General features: G+C 44.3%; 1 protein-coding gene across 4 annotated transcripts; it reads right to left on the minus strand.

Moving 5' to 3' along the window:
- Nucleotides 1-16902: 16902 nt before the first annotated feature.
- TMEM253 (transmembrane protein 253) lies at nt 16903-25022 on the minus strand. 4 transcript variants are annotated; one of them, XM_027569584.2, is made up of 7 exons: nt 24921-25002; nt 24658-24801; nt 24196-24302; nt 24042-24102; nt 23582-23692; nt 23332-23478; nt 21552-22963 (listed from the first exon to the last, which is right to left on the minus strand). In XM_027569584.2, exons 2-7 carry the CDS (start codon nt 24763-24765, stop codon nt 22883-22885), a joined length of 615 nt encoding a protein of 204 aa, XP_027425385.1. In that variant the 5' UTR covers nt 24766-24801; nt 24921-25002; the 3' UTR covers nt 21552-22882. The 4 variants fall into 4 exon arrangements, 1 of the variants encoding a protein (XP_027425385.1); XR_003515638.2 differs by lacking the exons at nt 23332-23478; nt 24658-24801 and having other exon boundaries at nt 24042-24060; nt 24192-24302; nt 24921-25022; XR_003515637.1 differs by lacking the exons at nt 21552-22963; nt 23332-23478; nt 23582-23692; nt 24658-24801 and adding an exon at nt 16903-16959 and having other exon boundaries at nt 24042-24302; nt 24921-25022.
- Nucleotides 25023-25664: the final 642 nt, after the last annotated feature.

The raw sequence follows: 25664 nt of genomic DNA on the forward strand, positions 1-25664 counted from the left end.
AAAGAAAGAAAGAAAGAAAGAAAGAAAGAAAGAAAGAAAGAAAGAAAGAAAGAAAGAAAGAAAGAAAGAAAGAAAGAAAGAAAGAAAGAAAGATAGAAATCCAAGGAAACTACCTTATGTGGTGCCAACCCAAGCACATGTCCATGCTCCTCCCTGTGAATAAATGGCATATGCTCTGGTCGCTGGTGCTTCTGCATCCACCTGCCACAGAAAGAATTGGTGGTATCATAGAGACTAACCAGAACTGAGAAGGGAGTGTCTGCTTGTGGCCGAATTTGACCCATTGGCAAGATTTAGCTATGCCTTTTTTCAGATGCTTCGCTCATATTTCCACGTTTGTGAATACTTTATTTTTAGAAACTGACGTTTATATTCTTCATAATAAAGTCTCTCATTAACTAAGTTGAAGACTTTGACTGCTTGGGGAACTCCTCCCCTTCTGTATAGTCTCCTCTTTGTAAAAACTGACTCCTGATTGTCTGATTATTTGACAATTATTATATTGTCTAATGATACTGTAACAATGTCAAAAGTTCACATGATGTTTTATTGTCTTTGTTGACCTTTCCCCCCACTGCCTGGCCAAATAGCCACTTGGTCACTTTCAAACTGGATAAACTTGGGCAACTTACTTAACTTTTCCGAATCACAGACCTTTCCCCTTTTAACTGGTGTGAGTTTTAAATTAAGTGTTCCGGGCGCCTGGGTGGCTCAGTTGGTTAAGCAACTGCCTTCGGCTCAGGTCATGATCCTGGAGTCCCGGGATCGAGTCCCGCGTCGGGCTCCCTGCTCGGCAGGGAGTCTGCTTCTCCCTCTGACCCTCTTCCCTCTCGTGCTCTCTATCTCTCATTCTCTCTCTCTCAAATAAATAAATAAAATCCTTTAAAAATAAATAAATTAATTAATTAAGTGTTCAGTGAAATATTGCAGGTAAATTGTTCAGCGCATGGTCGGCATTTGTATGCTTCTTCACCTTTTCCTTTATAGCAGAACCTAAGCTCTCACAAAGTGAGAGAGAGGACTGTTTTGCCTAGCTCTCTCTGCCAGCGTTTGATTCTTGATAACTTGTAAGTTGTGATTGAATTAAGTTAAATCTATTTATTTATTTATGTATTTGAGAGAGGGGGGTGGTGGAGAAGCAGAGGGAGAAGGACAAGCAGACTCTGTGCTTAGCGCAGAGCCTGACTGAAGCCCGATATCATGACCCTGAGATCATGACCTGAGCCAAGACCAAGAGTTGGATGCTTAACTGACTGAGTCACCCAGGCGCCCCTAAATTAAACCTTTAATTTTAAATAAGAAGAATCACTTAGAGGGAGTTCAATCAAACATGATGTTCCTGGGATCTCTGTACCCACTGATAAATGTGAAGAAAATAAACCAGGAGGGCTTGGCTAGTCCCCTCACCAGGGAGACCTGCCTCAGCTCAGTGCATCCATCTGGTGCTGACTGGGTCAGCAAAGTCTGCCTAACTCTGCAGTTTAGCTTCATAAAGACCGATTTCCCGCAGATGCAATCCATGGACTCTGATCCAGCCTTTAATAGTTTCCCATCTTATTATATTTTATCCTTTCTCTAATGTGTTCAGAATTAGGAGGGAAGATGGTGCTGTATATTGACACATCCTCACAGAGATTTGGACACTGAACTTGTTCCTGAAATTTGGCCTTTTATTTGTAAAGTTTATTGTTAGTCTTTCATAATATTATTAATGTTGATCATATTTAAGTATAGTGATTTCTTTTTAGTGCTAACCAGAGATTTTGTTAGAAGCAGCGCAGTATAGCTCGGTTTGGGTTCAGGAGCCACTCTGCCTTGGCTCACATCCTAGCTTCAACATTTCCAATATGCGTGACATTGTTTCACCTCTCTGAGTTTCAGTTTTCTCTTTTGTAAAATAGGAAAACTAATAATTGTAGCAATACAGTTGTTGCTAGGAGAATTAAGTTGATGCCAGCAAAGCACTTAGAACAGTGCCTGGAACAGAGCAAGCACTTAATAAACATGAGCTCCTATTATTGGAAATGGCTGCTAACTTTTAGCAAAAGCCTTTCAGTAACTCTTGATATAATTGTGTGATCTTCCTCCTTTATTTTGTTCCTGTGCTGAATTGGAGACACATATTTCCTAATGTTAAACCATTTTTGTTTCCTGGAATTCTACCTGGTCGTGAAATGATTTTCTTTTAATAGATGGTTGGATTTGATTTGCAAAGATTTTATTTAGACTCTTGGCATCTATATTCAAAGATAAAGTTGGTCTGTTTTCCTTTTGTATTATCTTTATTATGTTTTAGTATTAAGAGTAAACTATGCTTGTAAAATGTATCAAAGTTCTTTCTTCTTTGATGTAGTGTGGAATAATTTAAGTAAGATAGGAATATCTGTTCTTTAAAAATGCTGTATACTTTGTGGTGCCTGGATGGCTCAGTTAAGTGTCTGACTCTTGGTTTCAGCTCAGGTCTCCATCTCAGGGTCATGGGTTCATGCCCCACATTGGGCTTCACGCTGGGCATGGAGCCTACTTAAAAAAAAAGTAAAATAAATAAAAATTCTGTATACTTAGCTATAAAACCATCTGAGACTGATGCTTTCTTAAAAGGTAGATCATTAATTAACTTTCTTATTTCTTATATGATTATTGGTTTCATTTTAGTTTTTTTCCCCTGCTTATTAAGTCAACTTGGTCATTTGTATTTTGTTCAAAAATTATTTCCTTCTGGGGCACCTGGGTGGCTCAGTTGGTTGAGCACCCTTACCATCTTGGTCTCCTACCTCTTAATCCTCATTTCCTTCCTGAGAATGAACTCAGTCCAGTGCAGGTTCAAGGCCTTTTCCACCTGTGCTTCCCACCTCACTGCTGTCTGCCTCTTCTATGGCACAGTACTTTTTATATACCTGCAACCCAGGTTCAGCTACTCGTTGACCCAAGACCGCACAGTTGCTGTGATCTACACAGTGGTAATCCCAATGCTGAACCCCCTTATGTACTCTATGTAATATATAGTATTTTTAAAAATAACATTATCTGGATATTTATTGCATGTGTACAGAAGTAAAATTGCCTTTTATATATTTACTTTTTTGTCCAAACACACTGCTACACTTTCTCTATCAATGCCAAATTTTATCTATAGACTGGGAAGGGTTTTCATGTAGGGAATATTATCTTTTCCCTTTCCAATCCTTATGCTTAAAATAATTTTTTTATTGCTTGACTGCACTGATTTGGAACTTCAGCCTGATGCTGAATAGAAATAGTAAAGAAAGACTTTTCTGTGCATCAGGAATCTGGGCATGGCTCATCTGGGTCCTTAGCTTCAGGGTCTCAGAAGGCCACAGTCAAGGTGTCAGCCAGGACTGGGTCTCATCTGAGGCTCAGCTGGGGAAGGATACATTTCCAAGCTAACATCCTTGTTGTCAGGAGTCAGTTCCTTGTGCTCATGGGCTGCCAGCCAGAGGCCATGCTCAGTTCCTTGGCATGTGGGCCTCTCTGTAGGGCAGTTTACTTCATGAAATCCAACAAGAGGGAGGGTCAGTAGAGTCTGTAGCAAGATGGAAGTTACAATTGCATTTAACATGATCACAAAAATGATATCCATTACTTTTGTTGTATTCTATTTTCTAGAAACATGTCTCAGGCCCCATTCATACTCCAAAGGCAATGGACTACACATGGGCGTGAATATCAGGAAGCAGCGATGACTGGAAGCATTTTAGAATCTGTCTGTCACTACCTCCTACTCCACATCCCCAGTTCCTATTTTCAGGGGAGCAGCTCCTCTTACCTGTTCCTTGCAAACCCATCTAGAAATATTGTATGCATCTATGGGAAATCACACCTCCAACACACACTCAAAAATGTATACACTTGTATACACAGTGCTCAGCACCCAGATTTTTACATTTAACAATATGTATGTTTTAAAAACTAGTCCATGTTAGTAGTTACAGATCTCGTGTTCTCTTTTATGACTGTATATTCTTGCATTGTTTGGATATCCCACCATTTATTTTACCAGCCCCCTCTTTCATAGATACTTAGATTGTTGCAAATCTTTTGCTATTATAAACAATGCTGGAAGGTATGCTGCAATTCCTGACAAAAAGTACATACATTTTAAGCTTTGATAGTTATTGCCAAATGGCCTTCCTAACAAGCTGAAGAACCAGTTTATACATTGATCCGCACTGAATTAGAGTGCCTGTTTCCATTCTCAGTTTACGCTTTGGAAATACTGATCTGTTTGTACATCCCAGAGTATACCATGCTTCCTTAAGCTTTTTTCCCTTGGCCTCATACTTGTACACTGTCTGTAACATTTTCCTTCCATTTGCTTTCTTGGAAAAAATCCTACACATTCTTCAAGTTCTTTGCTCAAATGTCACCTTTCTGTGAAGTCTCCTTTTGCCGAGGATCCTATGTTCCCGATAACCTTGTGCGTATCTTTATTAAGGGATGTGATTATTTTGATTTACAATATTATAATTATAATAGAATCATTTCTCTCCTTCTCCACTAGAAGGCAGGAACAATTTCTTTTCATTTTTATTTCCAGCACATAACACCATGCTTGGCTTGTAACCACGCAAGTATTTGTTGAGTTAATTAAGACGAATCTTAATCGACAATGTATTCCAGATCCCTTCCCAAGGTGCTAATTATTGCACCAATGACAGTAAATCAGCCTTCTATAAGTGGTGCAGTTTGGGGGTTAAAAATATCTCCAGGCCAATGCCTCCTCTCAATAACAATGCAGTAACCTCCCCCAGTAACTGCAGGAACTTGTGATGAACCAGAACACACCAGAAACCATTCAGATGGCAAATTAGCTCAGGTTGCTGGCTCCTTCCTCGAAAATCAATCCTGGGGAAAATATAAAGTAAGAGGAAAGCAGAGAATCCAGGAATGAACCACCGTAACCACTCCCTCGGTGAGAAACTCCTGGGGAAACCAGTCTGTCTTCAACTGGAATGTGTGGGAAGAGATGGGAGAAGATGGGGGTTGGGAATGGAGAGTAACAGAGTCAGCAGGCTCTGCTCTGGGAAGAGGGTAGCAGTGAGAGTAGGCGGAGAAAAGCTTCCTGAAGTTCTGCTCTCCAGTACAAACTTCCAGTTACAAAATAAAGTCACAGAGAGGAGAAGTACAGCATAGGGAACAGAGTCAATAATATGGTAACAACGTTGTATGGTGACTACACTTACTGTGGTGAGTACTAAGTAATGTATAGACTTGTCAAATCATTTTATTGTACACATGAAACTAATATAACACTGTATGTCAGCTATGCTTCAATAATAAATTTGAAAATATTTGCTTGTGCGATGCCTGGGTGGCTCAGTTGGTTAAGTGGTTGCCTTTGGTTCAAGGTTGGGATTCCGGGGTCCAGGGATTGAGCCCTGCATCAGGCTTCCTGCTCGGCGGGGAGCCTGCTTCTCCCTCTCCTCCCCACTCATGCTGTCTCTTGCTCTCTCTCTTAAATAAATAAAATATTAAAAAAAAAAAAAAGCTCTGCTCTTGCCTTTCTGCAGAGTTGTTTTGGGACAGACAGTTATTCTTGCCCTTTCACCGCAAAACGAGTGGCAGCATCCTAGACCCTTGGGGATGGTATCCATGGGAATTGTATTTAACAACTGCATGATACTCCATGATTTTATTGGTTATTCTGTTACCCACTCTACCAGAGCTGCACACCAGTTTGCCTCCAAATTCCCTGCCACAATTCTATTCCCTTAAATTGTTTCTTTTTCTGTTTCTATTTATTTATTTGTTTGTTTATTTTTAAAGTAGGCTCCACACTCAACATGGAGCCCAACATGGGGCTTGAACTCATGACCCTGAGATCAAGACCTGAGCTGAGATCAAGAGTTGGACGCTTAACCAACTGTGCCACCCAGGCACCCCTCTTTTTCTGTTTAAACCATCCAGTTAGTTTCTGCTCTTTGTAACTATTAACCTCGACCATTAGTGGAAACAAGTCTGGAAGAAAGGAAAGTGTCAGGAGGTTATCATAATAAACCTGATGAGAGATGTATGGGCAAGAATGTTGGAGGAATAAGAGGTTATTGGATTGGGGATATATTTTGGATATAAAAGAGACAGAACTTTCTAAAGGATTGGAGAAGGAAGAGGAAGAAAGTAAAGTAGTCAAGGATGACTCCTAGGTTTTTGGCCTGCACGACTGTGTGACTGGTAGTGCCATTAATTGAAATGGGAAAGACTGAAGGAGAAGGTTTTTCTTAAGGGTGGAAATAGAAGTTCTGCTCTGGTCATGCTCCACTCCAGATTCCTGTTAGACATCCAAGTGGAGATGATATATGAGTTTGGGCTTCCACACAGAGACATGGCTGGAGCTACAAACTTATGGAATCAGCAGCAAATAGAGAGAGTATTTAAAGTCATAGGACTGTGCGCCTGGGTGGCTCAGTCAGTTAAGCATCCGACTCTTGGTTTCAGCTCATGGCATGATCTCAGGGTCATGGGATCGAGCCCCGCATTGAGCTCTGCATTCAGCTGGGAGTCTGCTTGAGATTCTCTCTCCCTCTGTTCCTCCCCCAACTCGTGTTCTCTCTCTCCAATAAATAAAAAAAATCTTGAAAAAAAATAAAGTCATAGGACTGGATGAGACCATTAGGAAAATAGTATATATATATATACATATATATATATGAAGAAGATGTCCACGAAATGAAGCCTGAGGCAACTGATACTTAGATATTGGGAAAAAGGTGGATCTAGCAAAGGAAATGAGAAAGAAGCAGCCGGTGAAATACAAAAAAACCAGGAGAATGCGGAGTCTTTGATGCCAGATAAAAGCACTGTTCCAAAAGGAGGGAGAGATTGGTATGTCAACATGCCGCTAAGAGTTCAGTAAGCTGAGAACAGAAAATTTATTGTGAGATATGAACAGACAAAAGTAATCCATGAACTTGGCAAAGGCATTTTCATACAGCACGGTGTGGAGAAAAGCCTGGGCTTTGCTTCCTTTTTCCCTCTGTCCAATGTTCTCTCTTCTTGCCTGGAACCTAGATAAAATGGCTGAAACTATTGCAGCCATACTGGGTCATGAGGTGAACTTGAGAATGGAAGCTTTGTACTAAAGATGACAGAGTAGGAAGCCAAAGGGCGCCTGGGTCCCTAGTGACAACATGGAACCATAATATCTACCTCTGAGCTTCCTTCACATAAAAGAAAACAAACCCTATCTTATATATATGACTCTAATTTGGGTTTTCTATTTCTTTTTTTTTTAGATCTTATTTATTTATTTGAGAGAGAAAGGGAGACGGAGCATGAGCAGGGGAAGGGGCAGAGGGAGAAGCAGTTTCCCCACCGAGCAGGGAACCTGATGCGGGGCTTGATTCCAGGACCCTGAGATCATGACCTCAGCTGAAGGCAGACGCTTAACCGACTGAGCCACCCAGGTGCCCCTAATTACAATTTTCTGTTATGTGTGACTAAAACTAATTCACACTGACATAGGAGAACAAAGAAAAGAGGCAGTGTGCTGACAGAAACAAAGTGTTTTTTCCCCCCCGTTGTGTGTGTGTGTGTGTGTGTGTGTGTGTGTGTGTGTTTTAAAGAGGGGAGATACTAGGGGCGCCAGGGTGGCTCAATTGTTGAGCATCTGCCTTCGGCTCAGGTCATGGTCCCAGGGTCCTGGGATCGAGCCCCGCATCGGGCTCCCTGCTCAGCGGGAAGCCTGCTTCTCCCTCTCCTACTCCCCCTGCTTGTGTTCCCTCTCTCACTGTGTCTCTCTCTGTCAAATAAATAAAATCTTTAAAAAAATAAATAAAGATGGGAGATACTATAACATATTTGTAAGCTGGTGGGAATAATTATATAGAGAAAGAAATTGATGATGCAGACGAGAGATGGTATAATAGAGGACCAAAGCATGTAAGGAAGGAAAAGGGACTGGAGTCCAGTACACGGGTGAGGGGATTGGCTTTTGATGGTAGTGAGACTAGTTCATCCGTTATAAGGAGAGAAGGCAGACAAGTACAGGCCCAGGAACTTGGTAGCTTTGGTGAGGAAAAGGAAGTAGTTTCCAACTAGATTCTTCTATTTTCTCAAGCCAATATGAAGTGAGTCCTGAAATTAATTACAGTTTATCTGTGCGATGGGGATAGTAATAGTGTTGCTTCCAAGGGTTAATTCGCACGCATGTACATCACGTATGGTATATAGGCCACGGCTAGGTTTGCTGTGCCGCAATCTCTGGGAGACCTGATTGCACAGCCAGAAACGACACTTGCAAGGAGCTAAGTTATATGAAATGATGCCTGTGCATTTCATGACTGGGTTATACTTTCACGGCACAGGATGAATACATGAACCTAGAACTCAGGTATTAGTTGGGGTAACAGACATTCTCTCCCAAGGTTCAAAATGGAAGAAAGGTCTACTGTTCTTGGCCCTTACGGCTGAGGTCATTGAACTTTGGGTGCAGCCCCATGAGAAACAAGGGAAGGGCTGGGAAGCTGCTTCAACTTTGTCCTCATTCTCAAAGTCCTCATTCTTTCATCCTCCAAGTCCTTGAACCTTGGCCAACCCTTGTAGTCTGTCCTAGCCTAAGTGGTCACTTTGGAATTTGTATTATCATCTGGGTTGACGTAGTTTGTTGGAGAAAATAAGTGGCTGAAATAGTACACTAAATCAGTTATGCCTTTTATCAACCCTCCCTTTTGGTTGTTGAACAATTCTCTCATGCTGAGAGGTCATATAGAAAAATGTCATGCCGGGGGCGCCTGGGTGGCTCAGTTATAAGACCACTCTTGATTTCGGCTCAGGTCATGATCTCTGGGTTGTGGGATCGAACCTCATGTTGGGCTCCACTGTCAGTGGGGAGCCTGCTTGGGATTCTCCCTCTCCTTCTGCCCTTCCCTCCCCGCCTCGCGCATGCTCTTTCTCTTCCTCTCTCTCAAAAAAAAAAAAAAAAGTCATGCCAAATATGAGAATCCTTATGACAATGTCAGTAGTATGGCACTCTAGCCAACTCAAACTTGCAGTCGACTGGGAATTCCGCCTCACCTGATTGACCCTTGCTACCTAATATTAGATGGAAACCTGCCTCCAGGTTAGCTTTGACCTACTGGTATCTTTTGTACTTTCTGGAGTCACACAGGTCTTTATATATGGTGATCACTTTTATTTCTGCAAGTTTTCTTTTCAAGCTAAACAACCACTAAACCAGTGTTTTTCAATGTGTGGTTAGTGGGTCTTTTGCTTCAGAATCAACTTTTCAGCTTAAAAAAAAAAAAGAAAAAGAAAATTCCTGAGTCCTATTGTCTAAAAACTGAATCGGTATCTCTTGGGGTAAAGCCCCAGAATTTGCACTTTTAATTAATTTATCGAAGGATTCCCGTGCACCCTCATGTTTTAGGACCATTGCTCTAAACTCCATGAGTCAAGGGACTTTGCTACACTTGTTCACTGCCATAGTCCCCGCACCTGGTACAATACCTGCAATGTAGTGCTCAACAATGAATGAATGAATGAATGAATGAATGAATGAATGAATGAATGAACAAATGAATAAATTATGGCAAGCAGCCTTGATTATTCCTTCAGAAACTATGTTCCCTTTACTTTAGGTCAGGCGATGGTTCTCAAACATCTTGATTTGAGGATCCCAAACAGCCTGACATAGAAAACCCTAGAAAACACAAGACTGTACAAACACATTTTTTATTAGCCATTAAAGTTGACATCATTGGGGCGCCTGGGGGGCTCAGTTGGTTAAGCGTCTGCCTTCGGCTCAGGTCACCATCTCAGGGTCTTGGGATCAAGCCCCACATTGGGCTCCCTGCTCAGTGAGGAGTCTGCTCCCTCTGCCTCTGCTTCTTCCCTCACAGTCCCCCAGCTTTACTCTCAATTTCTCTCTCATAAATAAATAAATAAATACCTTAAAAAAATAAAGTTGACGTCATCACACTTCCTGTAGCCTCTGGAAAACTCTTAAGAGAGTGAGAATACTCTTAAGAGAGTGAGAAAAAAAATTTTAGCGTTATTATAGAAATAATTTTGACCTCCTGGACTTCCCGAAAGGCCTACCCTTAGCGAACCACTGCTGGAGGGGATGTTTTGGCCACGGGGCTGGTAAAACATCACGGTTAAGTGTGTGAACTCTAGAGTAAGGATGACAGGATATGAATTGGCTCTTTCACTTATTAGCTGTGTGACATTGAATTGTGACACTACGTGACCTTCCTGTGCTTCCTTCTCTGTAAAACAGGGATAACAGCGCCTGCTTCTTAGGGATGTTGTGAGAGTTCAGTGAGTTAAAACACCGAGAGTGCTTAGGACAGCCTCAAGCACACAGTAAGCAGGACAGAGGTACATGTAAATACTATTATTAGAAATGAAGGTATCATTAGCAGGAGTAGTCCTAGTATAAATGCTACATGATTGCTTATAACTGCTATGTTCTCAGGCCCCTTCCGAATGCTTTCTCACGGATACAAACCACATTTGCAGCCCATCTGCCCTGCAACCCAGTGGCCAGCTATAGTCAGAGATCACCGTTTTGGACTACAGTTTTCTAACTCCTTCTCTGACTTCTTTTTAAATCCCCAGGTGCTGTTTGTCACATACTGTTGCAAAAGCAATTTCTAGTCTACGCTTAGTATGATTCGGTTGCGTCATTTTCTTTGCTTGCCTTTCCCTTTTAGAAGAAAGGTACTTCTCCCTTACAATAATAATGTTTATGAGTCTGTTAGCTCTGCAAGAGAGTTTTTTTTTCTTTCTAAGCACATGCTCATCTCTGAATATTCTCTTGCTTTTTCCTTTTAATAGTTTCCAGGTTCTTTGGTGTTATTTCCCTTTAAAACTTTATCTTGCATTTTTTCCCCAACTAAAGTTTTCATTTAACAAGCAAGGAGAGTTGTTGGCTCAATATAAGGAAAACTTTGAAGAGCATATTTAAAACGCAGATTATGAAGGTAATATATATTCACTGGAGGAATTCTGAAAATGTATGTATGTATGTATTTATTTATTTTATTATGTTCAATTACCCAACATATAGTACACCATTAGTTTTTGATATAGTGTTCAACAATTCATTAGTTGCGTATAACACCCAGTGCTGAAAATGTATTTTTAAAAAAGTAAATAAAATTCACCTATAATCACTCCACTGAAATATAACAATTAATATGTTGGCATATGCTCTTCCAATAGGGTTTTTTTTTTTGCAGTAGGTGTATTTTTACAATAATTGGGACCATTTAAATATACTGTTTTGATAGCATATAAATATATGATGAACACTCACTCCTCTATTTCATTACATATTTTTTTAGAGCATTTTTAAAAAGATTTTTATTTATTCATTCATTTGTCACAGAGAGAGAGTGCTCACGCACAAGCAAGGAGAACAGGGCAGGAAGGGGGAGAACGTGGAACTCGATCCCAGGACACTGGGATCAGGGCCGGAGCCGAAGGCAGAGGCTTAACCGACTGAGCCATCCAGGCGTCTCCCTACAGTATGTTTTAAAAAAGGACTCAAGTAATCCAAGATTACTGTAGAAAAATTAGAACATTAGTTCTAAATGACCATCAAAGGACAACCAGAGTAACTTGATATTTATCCTTCTACACTTTTTTTCTATGCATGTTCTAGAAAAACAAAACCAACTATACCTTCTATTTTGTAATGTACTTGTTTTTATTGTGGTAAAATTCACATAATATACAATTTACCACTTTAACTATTTTAAAGAGTTCAATTCAGTGGCATTTAGTACTTTTACAATGTTGTGCAACCATCCCCACTCTCTAGTTCCAGAACATTTTCACCATTACAAAAGGAAACCCCATAGCCATTACGTGGCCACTCCCATTCTCTCCTTCCCCCAGCTCCTGGCAACCATTAATATACTTTCTGTTTCTATGGATTTGCCTATTACTGCATATTTTGGATAAATGGAATCATACAGTATGTGGCCTTTTGTAATGGCTTCTTTCACTTAGCATAAAATTTTCTGGGGTCTTCCATGTTGTAGCCTAGTGGAATAGGAAATATTCCATTATACAGATATATACCACATTTTGTTTTTCCATTTATCAGTTGATGGACACTTGAGTTGTTTCCCCCTTTTGGCTACTGTAAATAGTACTGCTAAGAACATTCATGTGCAATTTTTCGTTTGAACATCTGTTTTCTGTATACCTATGAGTGGAATTGCTGGATCCTATGGTATTTTATATGTTTAACGTATTGAGAAACCACCAAGCTATTTTCCACAGGGGCATTTTCCATTCATACCGGCAGTACGTAAGAGTTCCAGTTTCTCCACATCCTTGCCAACACTAGCTTCTTTCCATTTACTGTTGTTTTTATAGCTAGCCATTAGGTGGGAAGTGGTAAAGTGGCATCCTACTGTGGTTCTGAATTGCATTTCCCTAAAGACGAATGATGCTCAACATCATTTTCATGTACTTATTGGCCACTTGTAAATCCTCTTTGGAGAAATGTCTCTCCAAGTCTTTTACCTATTTTTCAATTGGATGCATTGGTTTTTTTTGTTTTTTGTTTTTTTTGTTTTAGTTAGAATAATACCATGGGCATCTTTTACTCTTTATCATTTTTGTGCCAGGGTAATGTAGTATATTTCATTCTCTAGGTTTATTACACTTTAGAAATCAATTACCTTACCATTAGATATTTAGACTGTTTGCACTTTTAAACTTTTTAATTGATGCTGTAGTGAACATTTCAATAGGTGACTCCTTGGACGCATGTCCAAGAGTATTCCTGAGAAAAACTCCTTGAAGCAGAATTGCTCAGCCAAAGATAGGCAATTCTCTCTCTCTCTTTTTTAATATTTTATTTATTTGACAGAGAGAGACACAGTGGGAGAGGGAACACAAGCAGGGGGAGCGGGAGAGGGAGAAACAGGCTCCCCACCGAGCAGAGAGCCCGATGAAGGGCTCGATCTCAGGACCCTGAGGTCATGAACTGAGCCGAAGGCAGATGCTTAACGACTGAGCCACCCAGGTGCCCCAAGACAGGCAATTCTTAATCTGTAGATAAAACATGTTAACTTGCTTTCCATTCTGGTTGTACCCATCTACAGCCTTACCAGAGGCACTAGAATGTGTCTATTTCCTTGCATATTCATCAACAATGGGTTATATGTATTTAACAATGTTAATAATGTGATTGGCACAAAATGGCATCATATCATTTTAAATCTCATTGATTTAACTACTGTAAATATAAATCGTCTTTCATAGATTTATTGGCCATTTCAATTTCTTTATTTCTTTTTGGTAAATTGGTTGTTTTGTCTTTATCAATTTTTTAATTCTTTTCAATATTAATGCTATCAATCTTTAAGCTATATGTCACTTTCTGTCATCCTCCCTTAACTTTTCATTTGTTTTTATTTTTCTTTTTAAAAGATTTATTTATTTATTTGAGAGAGAGCAGGGGGAAGGGGCAGAGGGGGAGGGAGAGAGAATCTCCCGCAGACTCCCTGCTGAGCACAGAGCCTGATGCAGAGCTTGATCCCAGGACCCCAAGATCAAGACCTGAACTGAAGGCAGACCCTTAACCAACTGAGCCACCCAGGTGCCCCATCTTTTTCAAAATTTTTAAAAAGTAAGTTCTATACCCAACTTGGGGCTTGAACTCAAGACTCCCAAGATCAAGAGTCTCATGCTCAACCAACTAAGCCAGCCAGGCACGCCTACATGAGCTCATGTTTTACTCTATTCTGTTCCATTCATCTATCTGTCTATTCTGGTGCCAATACCACACTTTTAATTTTTTATCTTCATAATATACATTAATAGCTGATAGACCAAGTCTCATCTTATTACTCTTTTTTTTTTTAAAGATTTTATTTATTTATTTGACAGAGAGAGACACAGCGAGAGAGGGAACACAAGCAGGGGGAGCAGGAGAGGGAGAAGCAGGCTTCCCGCGGAGCAAGGAGCCCGATGTGGGGCTTGATTCCAGGACCCTGGGATCATGACTTGAACCGAAGGCAGACGCTTAACGACTGAGCCACCCAGGTGCCCCTCATCTTATTACTCTTGTTAGAGGCTCTTTCTCTTTCTTTTTCTTCCTTCCTTCCCTCCCCCCCCCACCCTCCCTCTTTTCCTTCCTTCCTTTCTTTCCTTATCATGTGTTTATTCTTCCAGATGCACTTTACAGTAACTATCGAGAACAAGGTGAAAAACTTGAAGCAGCAGCTCGGGAAACTGAGAGCTGCCAGTAATAGTGTTACGCTGTAGCCTTCAAGATCTCGTGCAGTTTGTGACCATGACTTTGTTGCGGCAGCTGCTGCCACATTTGAATGATTTTCTCCAGTGGCACCATTATTGTTAATGTTTTAGCCGACTGAATAAGGCAAAAGACTGCACAGGACTTTATATGTTGAGTAGAATGCCTTTTAAGGTTCCTTCTGGGGTGCCTGGGTGGCTCAGTGTGTTGAGAGTCTGCATTTGGATCGGGTCATGATCCCAAGATCCTGGGATCAAACCCCGCATCAGGCTCCCTGCTTGGTGGGGAGTCTGCTTCACCCTCTTCCTCTGTCTCTCCCCCTGCTCATGCTCTGTCTCTCTCTCTCTCAAATAAATAAATAAATAAATAAATAAATAAATAAATAAATAAATAAATAAATAAATAAATAAATAAAATCTTAAAAAAATAAGGCTCCTTCTGACAGTCTATTTATTCATTTATTCGGTAAATATTGAATGTTTCCTATGTGTCATTCACTTGGCTAAATTCTGGGGCTGTAAAGATGAATAAAACAGTTTTTGCTTCAAAGATGGACACATAAATGATAATTTCAATTGTAGGGGAAGAAAAAAACTTTTCTCTATCCTCTTAGGCTTAATAGCTGGAGCTTGCAAATTAAATTGACAAGAGTCAAATTAACAGGAGAAGGGGCACCTGGGTAGCTCAGTCGGTTAAGCATCTGCCTTCGGCTCAGGTCATGATCTCAGGGTCCTGGGATGGAGCCCCACATCGGGCTCCCTGCTCGGTGGGGAGCCTGCTTCTCTCCCTCCCTCTGCGTGCCACTCCCCCTGCTTATGCTCTCTCTGTCTCTATCAAATAAACAAATAAAATCTTAAATTAAAAAATACAATATTTTAAAAAATAAATAAAAAACTTGGACCTGATCTTATAGGTGATGGGAGCCACTGAAGGGCTTTTAAGCAGGGAAGCCATGTGGTCACATTTTCATGACTACGTGCAAGACGTATAGCAGAAGGACAAGTCTGGAGGCATAGAAATTCTTTCGGAAGCTTTTCCTGTGGTCTAGGTGAAGGACGGTGAGGGCCTCACGTGGGACACTGGTGGTGGAGAAAATTGATTCAAGCAGGAAGAGAATCTACAGAACATGGTGAGCATTTGGCTACAGGAAATGAGGGAGAAGAGCTTAGCATCCAGCTTGTGTGACCAAATAGCAATACCGGTTAAGAAAGCAAATTCAGGGGGAAACAAAGATAGAAAATTCAGAAGGGGAAAAAAAATCAGAAGGGGGAGTAAGAGGCAGACAATAAGGGTAGGATTTCAGGCTTGGGATGTGCAATATTGTTCTTGTAGGTCTTTATAGGTCTCCTTCAGTGTAAGAATCTTGGAGAAGTTAGACATTAAGTTCATGAAATCTTTCTTACTGTAGCTCTCTGAGGGATTGGTTTTCAAGGACGGGGCTATTTTGCTCCCCAGGGGACATTTGGCAATGTCTGAAACATTTTTGATTGTCACGACTCAGGGGAGGGGTGCTATTGGTATCTAGTGGTTAGAGGTCAGGGCTCCTGCGAAGCATTCGACATTCCCCAGGACAGCCTTTCACAACAAAGAGTTATCTGGCCCAAAAGTCAGTAGCGCCTGGGTTGATAAGCTCTGTTCTAGGGACTAGAGGAATACTTGACATCTTATTTTACAATGGTGCCCAGGGCCAGTCATTCTGATGAGAGGGTCGGGATGGGTCAATTAAAAAACATTATCGCTGCTGAAAAGCCAAATACTACTGTTGGAAAAGAAATTAGAAGTCCTCTATTCTGATCATTCAGCTGGTATTTGAATAGTTGCTTCAATAATCTACCAGTGCAGAAGTACATAGCACAGAACACCTCTAACATATCCAGAGGTTGAAAGCCAAGTTCAAAGCAGATCATTGTTTTTTAAGACTTTTATTTATTTATTTGTCAGAGAGAGAGAGAGGGAGAGAGAGCATGAGCAGGCAGAGGGAGAAGCAGTCTCCCCACTGAGCAAGGATCCTGATCGGGGACTCAATCCTAGGACCCTGGGATCATGACCTGAGCCGAAGGCAGATGCCCAACTGACTGAGCCACCCAGGCGCCCCAAAGCAGCTCATTTTTTTGAAAAGTGTTCAATTTTTTCTCTTTTTTGATCTAAAATTGGCCTCTCTGTAACAAGTAACCACTGGACCCAGCTTCGCTTCTTAGGTTCACAAAGAACAGCTTCTCTTCATCACAGTTATCTTTGAGATTTATAAAGACATCAATCCTGTTTCTCCTAGGCCACGACTTTAAGTCCTCTAGCTTTATCTAAAGCATAAGTGTGGGTGTAGAGCATTTTCTTTATACATAAAGGGAACAAATAATTATAAAGAAGCAAAACAAATTAAATTATATCTTGGGGGAAAACATTTCAAACAACAAAACTTTATAAAGGCAAGGAAAAACAACCAAGAATCAGCGAAGACAACTCATTTACTTTGGGCAGAACATAGGAAAAGTTTCTGAAAAAAATAAACCAAAGATTCACATGATAAGTAGAATCAAGAATAACATGCAATATAAAATATAGATGAGGGGCACCTGGGTGGCTCAGTCGGTTAAGTGTCTGCTTTGGGCTCAGGTCATGATCCCAGGGTCCTGGGAATGAGTCCCACGTCCGGCTCCCTGCTCAGCAGGGTACCTGCTTCTCCTCCCTCTGCCTTCCGCTCTTCCTGTTTGTGCTCTCTCTCTCTGTCAAATAAATAAATAAAATCTTAAAAAATATACATATATAAATGGAATAAGGCAGAAAAATATATACAAAGAAGGAAAAACAGAAGGAACAGAAGACAACTCCCATTAAGTAAATAGCACCTGAATTTTAAAGAGAAGCAATACACACAGGCTTAGTAGCAAGCTATTCCCAGCCTGAGGCCCTAGGAAATTAATTATACAAGGAGCCCCTTCTCCCTGAAAATTTTTTAAAGATTTTATTTATTTATTTATTTGAGAGAGAGGGAGAGAGAGAGAGAGAGAGAGAGGGAGAGAGAGAGAAAGTGCCCGGGGCAGGGGAGGGGAAGGCAGAGGCAGAGGGAGAAGCAGACTCCCTCGCTGAACAGGGAGTCCTAGGTGGGGCTCAATCCCAGGACCCTGAGATCATGACCCAAGCCCAAGGCAGATGGTGACTGACTGAGCCACCCAGGCTGCCCCCTCCCCCGCTCAATTTTTATGCAGGGAAAAGCTGGTTAGAATAAACATCAAGGGTGGTGGTTTCTCCTCCTCCTCCTTCCTCCTCCTCCTCTTCTGGGGTTGGGGTAATGGGGCTGTGGTACAATCAGTGCTCTCCATAAAATGGTGAACATATGGAAAGTATATGGGAGGGGCTAACAACTGTCCAGTTCTACAAATTTGCTTTGGCAACTAGAAGGTTTTCAACACAGTAGTATAATGAAAAAAAAAATAGCACCAACTAAAAATGTTTTCTGCCTTCCCCTCTGGCGGAGTCACTGCTCGGTCACCAGTAGCCCAGATTCCCTGTACCCTGGAGAGGGACCTCTGGTCAGTACAGTGTACAGATCCTGTGGTATTTATAGGAAACATTGCCTCACTGGGAGCACACTGCCACTGTCCTGCTCAACCCATCAATCAAATATTGAACTTGAGGGCGCCTGGGTGGCTCAGTCTGTTAAGCATCTGACTTCAGCTCGGGTCATGATTCCGGGGTCCTGGGATCCAGACCCGCATGGGACTTCCTGCTCAGTGGGGAGCCTGCTTCTCCCTCTGTGCCCCCCCTCCCCCATTCGTGCTCTGTCTCTCTCTCTCTCTCTCTCTCAAGTAAATGAATAAAATCTTAAAAAAAAAAACCCAAAAACCAAGGATCAAACTTGAGGAAGCATGGGCTGGGCAAGCCAAGATGAAGGCCGTGGACACAAAGCAACACAAAATGGGCCTACACAAGAAAAAGAAATCCAGAAGTCCAACAAGCGAATCTCTTCTCGCTGAGATTAAGAACATCCCAGGCCTGGGTGGCACTGGCAAGAGGCTGCAGGCCAACCAGGCTCCGACTACTCCTGGATCCTTGGGTTTACTGACGTAGGTGGCTCAAGTCCGGGCCCGCACGACAAAGAGAGGCCCACCAGAGTGACGCGGAGGGGCCCCGCGCCTCCCGCCTGCCCGCCGCGGCCGGGTTCCGCGCCACGCGGCGTGCGCCTCGGCCCTGGTGGAGCCACTGCACGGGAGGCATCTGGGCAGCGGCCGCAGCGTGCAGAGGTTCTCCAACTGAACCACTGCCTCACGCCGTTACCTGGTGGAAAGGCTCTTTGTGAGACCTCGACCGGGACAGCCGAGAGGCCACGAGATGGCAGCAGAGGACACAGCCCAGGACAGAAACCCTGAACCATTTGCAAAAGCAGATCTTTCATTAGGGAGATATGGTCAGTTGCCTATAACCTTGTATTCAAGGCCAGAATAAATGACTGAATTTCAAAGAAATGAGGGCAAAATTCATCAACATGGAGAATTTCCCAACCACCACAGAATTCAGCAGCACATGAAGCCACATATGAATCGGAGATTTCTCCAGGGCTTAAAGCAAGGGATAGGGGTCAAGGCCTTGAAAAACTGACGTCAGCAGGAACCTTGTCACAGTCACTTCTTTCTGTGAACTTCCAATAGGCCGTAATTCAAGTATAATACGAGTGACTTCCACAGAGGCTGCCAAACCAATGAAGGGGCGGATAAGGGTGGTTGCTGGGAAGCCGTGCAGCAGAGCAGAATGCTTTCATGGAGCGGCCAGGAACTCGGGCAGTAGGCAGGGGCGGGGGCAGATAATGAAGATCACAGGACGCCTCAGACAACCTTCACTAGCAGCTGGGGGAGGATGATGCATAGTGAAGGGGCATCAGTAGCCCTGGGACTTAATCTCTGATCTTCTGACTTGTCATCTAATCATCTAATGCTCCTTCCATTATAAACCCCACCCCCAGCACCCAGTTGTTACAAGCCAAAATATCTCTAGACATTGCCAAATAACCCTTAGTGGGCAAAATACCCCTCCCTGAGAATCAGTGCCATAGAGAGATACCGATAAAAAAAAGGTTAAGATCGTAATGTTAAACCTCTCCAAGACTCTTGAATTTCAAGAGAGGCCTCAAAGGCCTACAAGAGGTATTGCACACCCCAAACCTGAATTCCTATCATATGTTTGAATAGGAAGAGATTATAATTGAAGGACGACAGGCTGAATGTGGTCCACAGTTTAAGAAAAATTTGTTCTCAACATTCTAAAATCAGAAGAGTTCATATTTAAAAAGTCAGAATTTCTGAGGTCCCTGAGTGGCTCAGTCAGTTAGGTGTCTGCCTTCAGCTCAGATTACGGTCTCAGGGTCCTGGGACGGAGCCACATGGGACTCCCTGCTCGGTGGGGAAGTCTCTTTTCCCTCTCCCTCTGCCCCTCTCCACTCCCCCTCCCCCCTACCTCCCAGTTCATGCTGTCTCTCAAATGAATAAAATTTAAAAATAAATAACTAATTAAAAAGTCAGAATTTCTGACTTGTCTAGGAAAATTGGAACTATGTCAATACCAGGCCCACAGTCCCACCTGGCAGTAACTGGGTGGAGCTGAGTGGGGGTAAAGTCTTGAAGTAGTATGTGTGCGTTCTAGCTTCCTACAGTTCCCACCAGTCCCTGTTACATCACACCCAATCTGTTTCTCTCATTTACACTACTCCTCATCTCTGTAGGCAATTTATTTTCAACTTCTGAAGTGGCCTTAGAGTTTCAAAGTATTTTCCCATGTATGATTTTATTTTAGACGGGTACTCCAGTAGAGAGGATAAATACTATGATTATAATCTCCATGTAAGCCAAATGTACTTTAGAGAGGTTGACTTGCCCAAACCTACACAACAAAACCAGAATCTGAATTTCCCAACTCCTAGTCCTATTATTTTTTGAGGAAAAGTTTCTTTTTTTTTTAAGACTTTATTTATTTGAGAGAGAGAACAAGCACATGAGCAGGGGGAGGGGCAGAGGGAGAGGGAGAAGCAGACTCCCCACTGAGCAGGGAGCCTGATTCAAGGCTCAATCCCAGGACCCGGGGATCATGACCTGGGCCAAAAGCATACCCTCAACCAACTGAGCCACCCAGGTGCCCCTGGAAAAGTTTCTATTAACAACTGCCTTTAGTGGTTCAGGGAAAACCGAAGAGGTAGATATGGGCATAACTGCTGGGAAAGATGAGTTCCAATTACTAAACTTTTCAAGAATCACCACAAATGATTAACATTTTTTTCTTTTAATATTTCTGCTTCCCTTCTTCTAGGCATTTGAAAAGATTGCCCTTCTAGCAGTCCTGAAGTTGGGGGTGGCTATATGACTTGCTTTGGCCAATGAAAGCGCTATGTGTTCTGTTGAGGCAGAAGCATGGAAGAGCTCACGAACAATTCATGCTTACTTCACACAGGAGTGGGGGGGTGGGGACTCTAAGCCTCATGGTGACTTAGGTAGGATCTCAAAATGGTGGAGCTCCACCAGCTTGGGTTTCTGAATAACTTACAGTGAGCCGAGCCCACTGCCAGACTAGACATGTACCGTTGAGACCAACCTTTGTGGTTTAAAACCATTAAGATTTGGGCATTGTTGGGGGGGCCTGGCTGGCTTAGTAGGTAGAGCATGTGACTCTTAATCTCAGAGCTGTGGGTTCAATCCCCATGTGGGTCACAGAGCTTACTTAAGGGGAAAAAAAAAAAAAAGATTTGGGCATTGTTACTAAAGTATAGCCTAACCTAACCTGACTGATAAGGTTCATTTGTAGGGTCACTGAACTCCAAGAACTAGAACGCAATTCTTAGATTTCTGATATCACTAAAAGCCGTTGATCCTATCTAGAAGACACAGTGAACTGTTGATTTTTTTTACTCCCATTTCCTTATCCACCACCATCTTCTTCTCACTTTGAAGAAAATTATTTTCCGAGTCTTGCACACAGAACCTCTGCATTGTTCCTCCGGCAGTTAGACTGGGAGAAGGGGGAGGCCCAGATCTTGTTTTCTCCATTTAAGAGTCTAATTCCACAACTGTCTCCACCCACTAGTACTCACACAACCTTGTCATAGGGCGACTATTACCACTCCCAAGGTGTCACAAACAGAAGCTCTGCCGCGGGCACCACTGCAATGTCAGGGCAAGGCAGCCAGGCTGCGCTCTTTCCTCACTGATGCCTGGGCTTGGCTAAGTCCGGAGAAGCAGCATTCTATAGGGAAAGAAGCCTTCTCAAGTGGGAACAAAAATGAGTGTGAGGCGCACACCCATCCCGGGCACTATGTGAATTTGGGGTGAGTTCTCTTAGTACTCCAACTGTGGTCAATTTCTAGTTTCTCTAGCGGCTAGTAAGCTGCCCGGCTGGTGCTACTGGGTCTCCCAGTTTTCCTGGGCTTTTCGCAAGCCCAGTCGAGCTTGTCATCTTTGCACACGTGCAAAGGTCATAAACAGTGGGGGTTGAGCCCAACCAGAGCTTCAGGACCAGACGGCAGCCGGGATCAAAGGTCGGCGAGGCAGCCGAGAGGCTGAGCCTGCGCAGTCCCGCTCCCGCCTGGAGAGAAAGGGTGGCGGCAACACGGGCTCGTTACACCGGCGTGCTCGCAAGAGGCGGGAAAGTCTTAGCTCGGGTCGCCGCGTCCCCTCCTCTTCCTGCCCCGTCCACCCGTCTGCCCAGCGAGCCTGTCGTCGTCCAGCACCTGGGCCCCGAGGGAGGGGGACGAGAAGGGCCCCGGGCTTCTGACTCATCATCTCCAACCCCTTTCTCGCGCGCGCTCCAAGTCTCAGGACTTTGGATTTGGGCTCTGTGGGAGGGGGCGCGCCGACAGCATTTGGGAAACCCAGCCCTGCCGAGGGCCAGCCCCCAGCCCCTGTCCGTCCCCGAAGCTGCCAGAGGGAGGCCCGTGGACCCACAGTCAGCTCTCAGTTGCCGTGGGTGGGGCGGCGGCGCCCCCGCGCAGGATAACGCGCCTGGCGCTCCCCCGCACGCGGGGCCAGTGGTCGCGTCCGAGGAAACTCTCGGCTAGGCCCCGACTTCCAGCGCCTCGCGTCACTCAGCAGATGCACAGCGCCCCCATCCCGGAGGGAAGGCTCTTTATTTCCCATCAGGCCACGGGGCAGCGGGGCATCCCGGGACTTGTAGTCTTCGCTAGAGTAGAAAGGAACCGGATCGAAGGGAGAAAAAAATAAAGCACCCGTGAATTGATTGCCGAGAATGGAATTGTACGGGACCCCGGGCTTGGAGTGGATGGGCTTGTGAAAGGTGGAAAGAAGAGAAATAAGTGAGATGAGGCAGATGTGAAGCTGTATGGGGAGGCGATGGGTAGGGAGGGGAAGGATGGAAGGGAGGAAGGGGGTACAGCTGAAAGTTGGTTTAAGGATGTCCTGCAGGAGGGCAGCTTTCCAGGGCAATGAGGCGAGGGAAGACTCCGGTTCAGGTATAGCTTCCCCTAGCGGGGAAGGGAAGAGCAAGGGGCCTAGTCTGGATGAAAACTGAAGGCGCTCCTCCGGACTTCATGTAGGTCTCAGAGGACTCCATCTAGCTTCTGAGTTCTGTGGAGTGGGGGCAGGACGGACGGTCTGGAGAACGCTCCTGCCGGGTTAGTGGAGCAGGTCTTGTCTGCCTCCGCTTGTCCCCTCACTCATTTATTGCATTTGCTCTCCTAGCCACTGTGGGACCATTCTCCAAAGCAGCAACTTCCTCCAACTCCGAGAGACCCTAAAAGCCAGACAGTTGTGAGGGGAGCAAACTGTAGGGGTGAGAAAGGAGGAATCCCAGACAGAAACAACTTCCTCCTTTTCTTCCATTTTTTTCTTGTTCCTATAGTTCTTCCGATATTTAGGCAGCTTCCTAATGCTCTCCTGCATTTTTAGTCTCAGCCATTTAGATACCCAGTTCCCTCTTACTCAACACTACGGAAGAAATGTCTAAAACCAGAAAACCAATCAGTTTCCGGCTACGACCCCTTCTCTCCCTCTGCCCCCACTAGCCCCATTATTTTCTCTTAAGTGCCACTGACCACAATAGCCAGTAAAAAAATCAGCTGCTAGCTAACTGCTCCATATTTTCCTCCATGCCCTGAATACCTCCTCCAGCTCCTGGTAGTGCAGACTCTGGCTCCTGCAGCATCCTGGCTTCCTCTGGCTCAGCAGGAATAGCGAGTATGTGGAGACCAGCACTCCCCCTAGGGTGAAGGCCTCAGTGCTGAGCTCCACCACCAGCAAGCCAGCCAGCTGCGGGTAGACAGGGCTGAGGATGCTACAGGGAACCTGTGTGCCCTGCCCCTTTCCCTCTTCATCTCCTCATCCTCCCACCTTCTCCTTTATTCACCCATACCTGGGAGGGGGCAGCTGGGGCAGGCCCCAAGGCTGTCTTCATCACCTCGACCACCACCACGATAAAGCCCAAGATCAGACTGAAGATGTTGAGTATCATCATGGCCTGCACCTGCCAGTGAGCCAGTTCAGCCCTGCCCAGCCTAGGGGACTCATTGCCACCCCTAGGCCCAAAACAAACTCAGGTCCTATTCCAGCCTAGGGGACTCATTGCCAGCCTAGCCCCAAAACAAAACTCAGCTCCTATTCCTCCACCTCCAAACAGGGCCATGAGCCCTCTAATTTCTTGCTTTACCTCCTCAGTTTTTGAGTCCAGTCAGGGTCAGAGAGCTGGAAGGATTAGTTAACATTTAGTCACTTCCTGGGCTGAGTGGTTTGCGTGCGTGGACGTGTGTGCATGCATGTGTGTGTGTGGGGGGGCGGGTGTGGGAGAACAGCGCTGCGTTCTCTTCCCCTCTTACCTTCCAGAGGCGGGGTGCTCTGCGCAGCTCAAGGGTGACAATCCCAGTGAGGAGACCCAGAATGGTGAGAAAGGCAAGTGTTGAGCTCTGGCCCCATTAAGGAGGGGCCTCCAGGACCTTCCTTCCACCCTTCCTTGCAGTGGGTCTTACCAATGCTCCAGGCCCAAGTGGCAGTGCTGTGGCCATGTGACAAGCAGAGTTCAGGCAGGCAACGGAGACAGCAAAGGGCACCATAGCCACTGCCAGCCATAGCTGGCTCACCTGGAGGCCGGACACAGGGTAGTTGAAGGGGATACAGAGATCAGCAAGTGGGAGGAATGCACGTTACGTTGGCGGAAAGTAGTCAACCAAGGACAAGTGAAGGAATGGGATATTATATTTCATTTTTCTGCCCCATGTCCAAGTTTGGTTACTTACCTATGTGTTTTCCCCACACGATGGAAGCTAATTGGGGATTAAGTGTCTTGCTTCATTATTCTATGCTTTCTCCACCCTCCTCCCACTCAGAGGCTAGTACAGTTTCAGGCACAGGGTGGGTGCTCCCTAAACACAGATAGAATCGAATTGGGGTGCAATTGGACATGCTGAAGGTTGGGGTGGGGCAGCCTGGCCTCACTGCCAGCACCAAGAGGTGCCCACTCTGCCTGTGCCTTGCCCAGTGCTGTAGCTTTTCCAGACGAAGCCTGGGTCTCTCCTGCTCCCACTGAGCAGCTTTCTCCTCCATGGCTCCCTTGATCACTGGAGTTCAGTGCTTCCTAGGCTGGGAGAAATGCATTATGGCACCTATCAGGAGATAGGACATGCAGAAACATCTCTTTCAGCTGTCCCTTTGCCCACTTCCAAAATCTGGGGAGTTGAGGCTCAGGGCCTCAGACCTACCTAGTCTGAAGGTGCTACTCCAAAGGGTTGGGACCCAGCCGAGCCTGGAGCTCCTGGCAGGGTCCAGTAGCTCAGAGCAGACGACGACAAACTTGTTTTGGCAGAGACGGGCTGTCAGGGCCGGGTGTGGTGGGGCAAAGGTCCCCATGAGAGCCTAAGGATCCAGGGAGTGGCCATGGGCAGACACCAGCCTCAGTTCATTCCACAAGACCGCCCAGCCCTGCCTTGCTCTGTCCCTCTTTCCCGCTGCCGCCCTCTCTGCCCATCCAAGGTCCTCTTCTGATTGCTCACCTCATCCCAATGAACACTACCACCCTGGGGTCCCAGTTTCCCCCCATTTCCATCTAATCTTTCTCCTTTTTTTTGCTTCCACCTCAGATTACCTGCTGTTCCCTAGGGAAATCCCATGTTATTGTCTGGATTGGTCCCCTGTCATTACCACTTGAAGTGTTGTCTCAAGACCAGGCAAGGTTTAATTCCCCTGGCTTCCTGTCTCTCACTTTCTGGACAGTTTCTCCTCTCTTCTTCCTTTCTTGAAGGATTTACTCTGGATTGAACATGAAGTAGATGGGGATCCCTATTTATAGTGGGGATTTTTTAATGTTATGGTGTTAACTTGCAGCAAGATATGTATAGAAAATAGTCCCCAAATGGTCAGTCTTCGGAAGGACACTACCGCACCAAAGGATATTTTTGAGAGATACAGGTTGCCTTGCAGTCAGGCTGACCTGGACTAGAATCTCA

The sequence above is a fragment of the Zalophus californianus genome, chromosome 6, assembly GCF_009762305.2.
Source record: "Zalophus californianus isolate mZalCal1 chromosome 6, mZalCal1.pri.v2, whole genome shotgun sequence".
In the NCBI taxonomy this organism is placed as follows: Eukaryota; Metazoa; Chordata; class Mammalia; order Carnivora; family Otariidae; genus Zalophus; species Zalophus californianus.